Source organism: Parambassis ranga, chromosome 20 (genome assembly GCF_900634625.1).
Source record: "Parambassis ranga chromosome 20, fParRan2.1, whole genome shotgun sequence".
NCBI classification, from domain to species: domain Eukaryota; kingdom Metazoa; phylum Chordata; class Actinopteri; family Ambassidae; genus Parambassis; species Parambassis ranga.
Genome location: NC_041040.1, coordinates 15,926,241 through 15,935,311, shown reverse-complemented (window position 1 = coordinate 15,935,311; position 9,071 = coordinate 15,926,241). Strand labels below are relative to the sequence as shown.

At 42.8% G+C, this 9,071-nt stretch overlaps 1 protein-coding gene across 1 annotated transcript; it reads right to left on the bottom strand.

The window, feature by feature from the left end:
- Positions 1 to 1,149: 1,149 nt before the first annotated feature.
- On the bottom strand, positions 1,150 to 7,305 carry LOC114452965 (carbonic anhydrase 1-like). The gene is made up of 7 exons (XM_028432538.1): positions 7,130 to 7,305; positions 6,696 to 6,893; positions 5,215 to 5,333; positions 4,648 to 4,740; positions 4,498 to 4,560; positions 4,256 to 4,411; positions 1,150 to 2,507 (listed from the first exon to the last, which is right to left on the bottom strand). Exons 1-7 carry the CDS (start codon positions 7,161 to 7,163, stop codon positions 2,388 to 2,390), a joined length of 783 nt encoding a protein of 260 aa, XP_028288339.1. The 5' UTR covers positions 7,164 to 7,305; the 3' UTR covers positions 1,150 to 2,387.
- Between the last annotated feature and the right edge of the window lie 1,766 nt (positions 7,306 to 9,071).

The window sequence follows — 9,071 nt, the reverse complement described above, 5'->3', positions numbered from 1 at the left end:
CACAGAGTCAGATGAGCTGGGTAAAAATACAACGCTGACAGAAAGCTGTCTTCCTGTGCTGAGTATATGAGAGAGGTGAGAAGTACTCTTCCACACAGGGTGACATGCCGATGCTGATTAAAATCTGAAGTACACTGAGGTGTTAGCAGATAGCAACCTGCCCACACATGCATGAGAGATCATCGCCCGCCGAGTGGACCAGTTTTATTTGGATCTTTAGTATATTTTTGTAATGTGCTACTGATCTTCAGAGATACTATTAACAGAATGTAAGACTAGTTTAACCTTCTATCTACCTCTGAACCTTTGTCCTGAAGTACAGGGTCCCAGCGCTCACACTCACACCTACGGGCAATTCAGAGTCACTAACCTAACAAGCACGTCTTTAGAACGAGGGAGGAAGCCGGAGTGCTCGGAGAAAGCTAAATCCTCCAGGTCATTTTCATATGAGAGGCCCAAGCGAGGCAACTGGACTTTTTTAGATTGATGTTTAGCTGCTCCTCACTTCCAGCTCTTGAATAATCAATATGTACATGCTAATGTCTGAACACCAGAGATACGGTGATCACTATGCTAAAATTGTCAGTATGTCATATGCTAATTTCTAAATTTGGCATGTGTATTTTGGTATCTGTTTCTTTTGGCCCAGCTCTATTATGTCTGCTGCTTCAAGAAAGAATCTAGTTTATTCTGTTTCACATTCACTTAGATGCCAGCTCGAGTTAAGTGCACTTGTAAACATGCAAATGTTCACAGGAAGTTTGATTAAATCATTTTTTTTTTCAGATGAGGGACTTTTTGAATCCTTCACTGTTGTCTGATGTCTTGGCCTCTGTTGTTCAACATTTCACTCTATAGCCATCATTTTAATTGCATGCAGACTCAGTGTCTATAAAAGTTTCCAAACCTTCTGTATAACTCACACAAAGCAGTGAGCCTGCAGATAACGTTATGTATCCATTGTGTAACGCTGATCCCGGATGAACCTCGGGTAAAAATGGAGTCACTTCAAGGAGTTTTCTAGGAACAGCTGACTGTCAGGCTAAGGACTTGCTTGGCATGCAGACAGACTTACGTAACAACATATAGGACTTAAAATCACAACAAAGACGCAAACTTGCAGAGTAAAGACATGAAACAGGAGGCTTGTCATAAAATATATTTTATTTAACTAGTAAAACGTCCGCTTCCAAAACACGTACTCCTGGGACAGCCCTAGTTATGATCGGCATAAGGCGTTTCTCTTTACTTATTACAATCTTTCTGGAAATAAATCTCTTCTGTCAAACATCTTTCAGACAGAGGTCATCAGGACCTCATACTGCCTTTTGTTAATTCTTCTTGACACCAGGACGGTGCTGTAATCTTGGCAGGTTCTCTCCTCTTCCTTGGCTTCCCTGGCAGGGTAATTTCTTCCTTGGCTTTGTGCGTTTTAAGCTTTTGCACTGGACACACAGAGGGTTTTTTTTGTACATAAAGGAGGTTCATTCTTCCCTATTGCTATATTATCAGGACATCAACAGCAGCAGGAGCATTTGGTTACAAAGCATATTTTAGGAATCACTTAAGACTTAATTTGCATAAGCTGTCAGGCTAAAAAAACATAATCCATACTACTACTACCAACAATAATAACAAAAACACAATTTGGGATGGCATACACGCAGAGCATTTGAAGATTAGCCTGAAATCATGGTGCTCCGGAGCTAGCACGAGCAGCAGCAGCCGTTTGCTGCTGTACAATTCAGATCGATAAGCAGGTCAGTGCCTATAGGCAGCATGTCTGCATGCGACCCAGTGTGTGATGTTGTTTGTGTGTTTATATGTGCCAGAGGGGGATTTTCTCAGTGAATCATTTGTGATGGAGGCGGCTGCGGCGTTTCATTAAGCTGCTGTGATGCAGAGGATAGCAGTCAGTCAGAGATTACAGACAGATCTGTGTGTCTGCGTGTGTCTTATTTGCACCGTAGCCTCCTCACAGATGGTGATATTATTGCATCCTCCCCCAGCCGAACTGCAGCTAGCTCCATGCTTGCTCAAAAACACCATGTAGGCTCTATTTTATCTTCATTGCCTGTTTCTCTGAATCCTGGTTCATGCGTGGAAGCCACCATGAAGTCCTTTCAGTAAATTATGGCTGGTATCTTTGCTGGCTTTTTACACACACTGTCATTGTCACACTGGCCCACACTGAAAGCAACGGGCTAGGAATTTCATTTCTTTTAAAAACTAGACGGACAGAGAGAGATATGTGTGTGCTTTGTGGCTCACTGCAAGAGAGGTAATTCTGGGTGTCTCACTAAAAAGGAGGGGGGAAGAGGGGATGGGGTTAACAGAGGAAAGAGGGCAATACGGCTGAAAAAGGCAAAAAGAGAGGGGGAGGGTTACTACTGGAAGGAAGCACGGACGGCGCGACCCTTGAGTGGCTGGGGAGGGCGGTAGTTGTCCACCATGCAGCACTCGGATTCACCCTCAGCGGAGAAGAGCAGGGTGCGGAATTTGGCCATCTGTGAAAAGGGAGAAGACGGTGGTAGTAATTCCTGCTGACCTCCTGTGACTGTCAATCACGCAACACATCACTGCTGAGTCACCGATATGAACACAGGGCCTTCCACTGCAGAATACAGCTGAGCCGTTTTGTTGTCATTGCTTTGATGCTTGGAAAATGCTTAGTGAAAGTTTCACGAGTAGATCGATACCACTGATGATGCTACAGCGTGCAGATGGTTAGCTTAGCTTAGCATAAAATCTACAAACCATAGATTCTTGGTTGTGCCATATGAAATTCCACCTATGGCCTTTTTTAGAAATATTTACTGCTTCCTGTCTTTATGCTAATTTTTGGTTAGCTTTAGCACAGAATTCCATTGGCAAGAATGGCAGTGTAATCCATTCCCTGCTACCATTATGATAGCTTTATGTGTGCTGGTAGCTAGCTTGCACCCCAGTCCCACTATCTTTATGTTAGCTAGGCTAACAGGCAGCTGGAATTAACTTTGTATTTACCATAAATAAATGGGGTGTCGATTTTGTTATCTCTTACTAAGACGTTATTTAAGACTACCGCCCTATAGGTTGTTATGTAATCCATGAAAACAGAGAAACTTGTTCTTCTCAGAGCGCTGGTTTAGCAGGTCTCACACCTTGTTCTTGACACATCGCCTGAGCAGAACTTTACTTCTTGGTCGTGAAGATCTATTGTGTGATTGGTTGGAAGTTCAGAGTGGGCGTGAGGAATGCAGAGAAGTGGCAATGCACAGAATCCACCCAGCTCAAACAATACTGTCTGCCACACCTACTGTAATCAATTATCATGCTATAAGCATGTACGCACCCACCTCCCTGAACATTAAGGGCCTGTGATCATCCCTCACCTCCTCCACTTTAAACTTGTTCACCTAAATGAACCCAAATGAACTTTGTTGCCACCTGAAGAATTGTGTAACAAGCAGGCTGTTCAAGAAAAGCGTCATTACAGGATGGTGTGAGAGGACCTGTTTGAGGTGATATGTCATTAACTCTGATGAATGAGTCAGTTCTTGGTAAATACAATGCATCAGCCACATGAGTGCATACAGAAAGCTACTTTTCATAATTCATCTGGTGGGTGTATGCTATCAAAATGAGCAGATAAATAATCTCTAAGTAATTATTTCAGTCATTATCTGCTGGAGCCGCCTTATATGGAGCTAAGTCTAAAGGTTATATCCACACGCCTCACATGTTTACTCTTCAGGGTTCTAATCACTGCATGGTCAAATGAAATAAACATCTGACCATGCAGTGTTCATTCTCATGGCCTGATGTTCAAATGAATGTGGTCAGAGGTTGAATAGGTGGATTTTCAGGTGAAATGTAGGCACAATGTTTATTTGTCTGAAATAACACACCGACACTATTGCTGCCTTCTGCTACCCTTCACCTACTAATCATGATGCATATGTGGGATGAGGGTTTCCTGTTGACTCCCCACACACTGACTATGTTGAGGCCACCACTCTGTGTGAACTCTTGTTTGCCCTCATTCTCTCGCTCGTCTTTTTTTTCATCATGAAAATGGAATAGGCTGCTGTATTGCATTTCATCCCATTACAGAGGTTTCTTCTTCCCGTTTCAGCTGCGCTGTTAATCTGAACAATTAAGCCCTTGATTTAGATCGTAGTAAAGACAGGATTTGCAGACAGGGCTATTCTAGACCGCGGGCACGCCGCCAGTCCTTCTGCTGCAGCTGAATGGACTATGTGAGTAGGCATACCTGCTCGGGGGTGATGCTGATTGGCTCTTTGCAGACAATCCAGGTAACGCTCTCCAGGAGAGGGGGCGTGGTCAGAGAGCCGAGGTATGTCCAGTAGTCCAGGCAGCCAGGGAGCAGAGTGAAGGGATCAAAGTTAGCGAAGGTGGTCTGCTTGCCCTGAAGACAACACAGAGAGCGAATGGATCAATCGAACATAGTGTCATAGATAACTGTCAGAATATATGGTTGTCATAGCAACATACTTTGCTCTTGATGACGTCAAATGCGTCAAGAAGCTTCTGGAGGTTGATATTTTTTTCACCGATCTGAGAAAGAACAACACGTATGATGTCAGGTTGATTTTTTTTACGCCAGGGTTCAATGTTGTTTATGCTTCAACCATCACTGCTCACCTTCAGGAAAACTCCAACCACAGCAAGCCCATCAGGCTGGCTGGCTGCTTCACCAAAGCTAGCATACTTGGTGTTCCAGTGCACCAGATGGAGCTGGAAATAGATTAAAAAATATATATTTAGTTTGAGAAAATGAGTGGTCTTGTTTGAGGAATACAGTGTTTTGATATGCTATATAAATCCGTTAGGCATTAGCCTTCATATATAATATTTATATTTTGGATTTGAAAACTTTTTATTGCCAGTATGTGAAGGTGCAGCAAGCTAATGTTACCTGCAAATGCGAAAAGCAGCAAATTACTATGCTGCAGCTTGCTTTACCAGTTAAGTAACCAACATCTGATCTGTCGCTAAGCTACATTTAGCAAGTGTAAACAAAGACATCAAATAACCAGCACACAACAAGTCAGTAAACACACAAACAACTACTTCTTTCTGTCATAATAGGACAACAAAAACTATTTTTCTACTGAGCAATACCGACATTCAATACAAATACAGTTACTGTCATCAACCTGAATCTGTTCTACTGTCTATGACAGTCATGATGATGCAGAGCGCCCCTACCTCAGCAGGATACTTAGTCCCAGCCACAGTGTGCTCAGAGCCCCTGTCATCAGAGCCTCCCCAGTGGAAGTGGAACTGCTTGAGCCTGTAGATCCCTGAGATGGGTCCATCTGTCAGAGCTGCAGGAACAAACACACACACACACACACCTCCCATCAGTTCAGCCTGCTCTGCTCAGGGGGTAGACCTGCAGTCAGCCACGTCACTTGCAACAGGAAATTAATAATAGGATATGATACACACATGTACACACTCCCTTTACTCCATGGAAGCGGACTCACTTCCTGTTGTGTGAGTCCTGGTCAGACAGATGGTTACATGCGGACCAGTCCAGGTATTGTTCACATCAAACCCTGTTCAATGTTGCATAATATTTACAGTACACACAGTAGTTGAAACAGGAGCAGATAATCCTGCGTACTGTTCTATTGCTGGTACACACACACACACACACACACACACACACACACACACACACACACACACACACACACACACACACACACACACACACACACACACACACACACACACACACTGACCTCACACCACAGGATATTTGTTTGTCAAACTTGACCTCAGATGTTAGGGGGGTATGTAAACTGTGTTAACTTGAGATTATTATTATAAGTGAAACATAAAGATAAAGATGAAGCCATATTTTCCACACATGATAAATGATCACGTCACACAGACAGCTCCTTCTTTATTTATAACCGCAGGCTGGAAAATAAGTGCAGCGTGAAGAAGAATAAATCCCGCTTTAGAAAAGATGCTTTCATTTCTTTCAGCATGTACTAGTAATCCTTGTCATTGTGTTCATTATGTAACCTCTATCATCTGAAGGACAGCAACCAACAATAACAGCCAAAAGAAATTGGAAATCCTATCTGAATAAAAATGAAAGAAATCAGTGCATTAAAGGGAAATAATAACATATACATATGTATGTATATATATATATATATATATATACACACACAAGGTTAAACTACACTAACCAATTCCTCTACAGAGACCTGGCACATTAATAGTTAACCCACCCGAGTGAGTTTGCAGAGTAACCTTCGTTTCTTGCGCGTTTGACCTCGCTTGCCAGCAGAAAAGAGTCGGCGTGGGAACGGTTTACCAGGGGTTACATTACCAATTCAATTTGCACGCTCTGGCCTCTGAACGGAGCTCCTGCAGCACATCTGCAGCTCCTAATGCGACTGTCTTTGTTTATTAAATATGAAACATGAAATAAAGATTAGTGTAATGCTATCATGCTAAATCCCTATAGGCGTCAGAGGAAAACTGGGACGCATGCATTCATATTAATATAGCAGCATATTGGTGTCTATGAGGGCTGCAGCCCTGAATTGGAGCTGAATGCCGCAGACCGCACACAGGTTGCCATGGTGATTATAAACCTATGGAAAATAATGCTATTTTATCCCCCATCAGAGTTATGATTCATGCAGTATTTATATCACACTAACTTGAGCTGTCGGTGTCATCTACAAAGGTCACTTGGAAGGAATGTCCGTTGTTGAGGATATCCAGGCAGGTGGAGGGGTCGTACTTCAGGTTGAGCGGCTTCAGCCCCGCGTCGTAAGATGCTTCAGCGGGTACGATGTCAATGGGAGACTGGCGGGGTCCATTCGCAATGGGGAAGTGATCAGCCCATTTCTCTGGTCCTGGAATTAATACAATGATATCACCGTGGTTAATAGAAATCAATTAGGAGAGGTTTTATTCATGGGAATGAGCTGCGCATTTTGGAGGTCAAGATGCGCCTCCAACGCGCGCAGAATAATAATAAAAAAAATATCTGCAGTGACCCGTGTATGCACTGTCTTCTCATTCAGCCAATCATTCCTCCACCTCACTTAACAGACTACGTGACACCGTGTACGTGCAGTGGGCTCCTCACCGTTAGTCGCTGCATATCCCCAAGCGTGAGACATTGCTACAGTTTGGATCTATGAGTATGTAGAGCTGTAATCCCCTAAAGCGAGCCTTCCCCCAGCAGCAGAGCAGCCAGTGTCCTCCACCTGACAGCTGCACAGCTTATATAGGGCTCCCTCGTGCGCGGTGTGTGTCTATCAGGCTGGTGTTGGCCACATGATGTGCGCGCAGTGACCGGGAGGAGTTTAGACGCGCCGCAACTGTGGATCAATGAGGATCTCTCTCTCTCTCTCTCTCTCTGCAGTGGTAGAGCTGTGAGGTGCGGACTGCCTTCATCAACGTGCTGATGAGCGTTTTTCACTTGTCTAATGGATCCTACACAGGGGCGTAGGAAGCATTGAAAATGTGTGTGTGTGTGGGGGGGACCTTCTGTGGGTGGGTGGTGAAAAAAGTACATTAGTATATTATGAAATATAATATAATAATATGAAGTAATTGCGATTTCCTCCCAACTTTTCTAAGTTGATCTAACATCAATTTAAAGTCCCCTGGGGCCATGTGACAAAACAAGGCTTTTAGCATGAGTTGGACTTTGAGGGATGGCACTGATGTTACCTCCTACAGCTTCGACTAGCACTGACGGTTCTCTAACGCTCGCTCGAAGAAAGCGCTGTGCTAACCAGGAAACGTACGAGTGAGGTTATTCTCTTCTGAATTAAGTGGAATGGATTCTTTCACTAGCAATCGAGACAGCATTAGGTGGAGTTTCCTACTCAGTAAATGTGTGTGTGTGTGTGGGGGGGGGGGGGGTCCCCTCTCCCTCTGATATAATGGTAGCTACGCCTATGATCCTACAACTCTGACATGTGAGGAAGTGCAGACTGCGGTGTCACATTCAAACTGAAAGTGGACCAAAGCTGCAAGATCGCAGAAATATCAATAACCTATATTACCAGTATAATATTACCCATAAAGAAATCACACGTTAAATAAAAATCATGCAAACATATAGAGTGTTAATGGAGCGGATCTTTATGATGTGCCATCTGGCTGCACACGGATTGTATAAGAACCTTATGTTGTCATTAATGTGTCCACTCACAGTACAGAAAACGTACAGAAAAATTGCAAGACAATATCTTTAAATATTTTTAAAATCTGTTTAAAAATCCATCTGTGGTGGTTGAAATGTGGGCAAATTAAAAGCCTTTCAGACAGATCTGTGGTGATGAATGATGATATTCTTCCACTGATAATGAGGCTGCATCCTAATGGCCACTGTAGCTCCCTGCACAATGACATAATAAGGTTTCCTCCTCTTGGAAAGAAAATCCTACAGGCTGCAGTGAACACCGTATTATGGTAGTATGGTGCCACCTGCTGTTGCTCAGAGATACTACAAGGGCATTTTTGTGCAACTTTTATTTTGAAAGGACCCCTCCCAAACAGGACACGCGACCGTCATTGGCATAAAAACTTCTCTGAGAACATGTTCAAAACTGTAGCTATGAATTAAACACACACACACACACACACACACACACATATGTAACAGTTCGCTATCATTTACACAGCGTCACTGTATGTTTATAAACGAAATAATAATCCAGCTTCCGGGAAGTGGACTTTCAAAATAAAATTATTTTGCTTTGATTCCACTGCGATAAATAGGACTGAAAGCAGCTCAAACACATGGGAAAATAATACATGGCTTTATTTTCTTACCTTGCAAAACGCTCCTGGTGTTTATTTTATTTGTTTATATCCTGGTTGCTAATTTCTACAACACTGTCGACTAAAACATCTACAAAATGCTAAATATGTTTGTCAGTTTGTTCAGGAGTTAAATAAAACTTTTACTTTTCACATTTGTTAAAAACAATAGAGGATAATTAACGAAAACACGTTCTATTTTTTACATTTTGAAACGAATGTAAACTTATGTCGTACTACCTTCTGTAAAACAG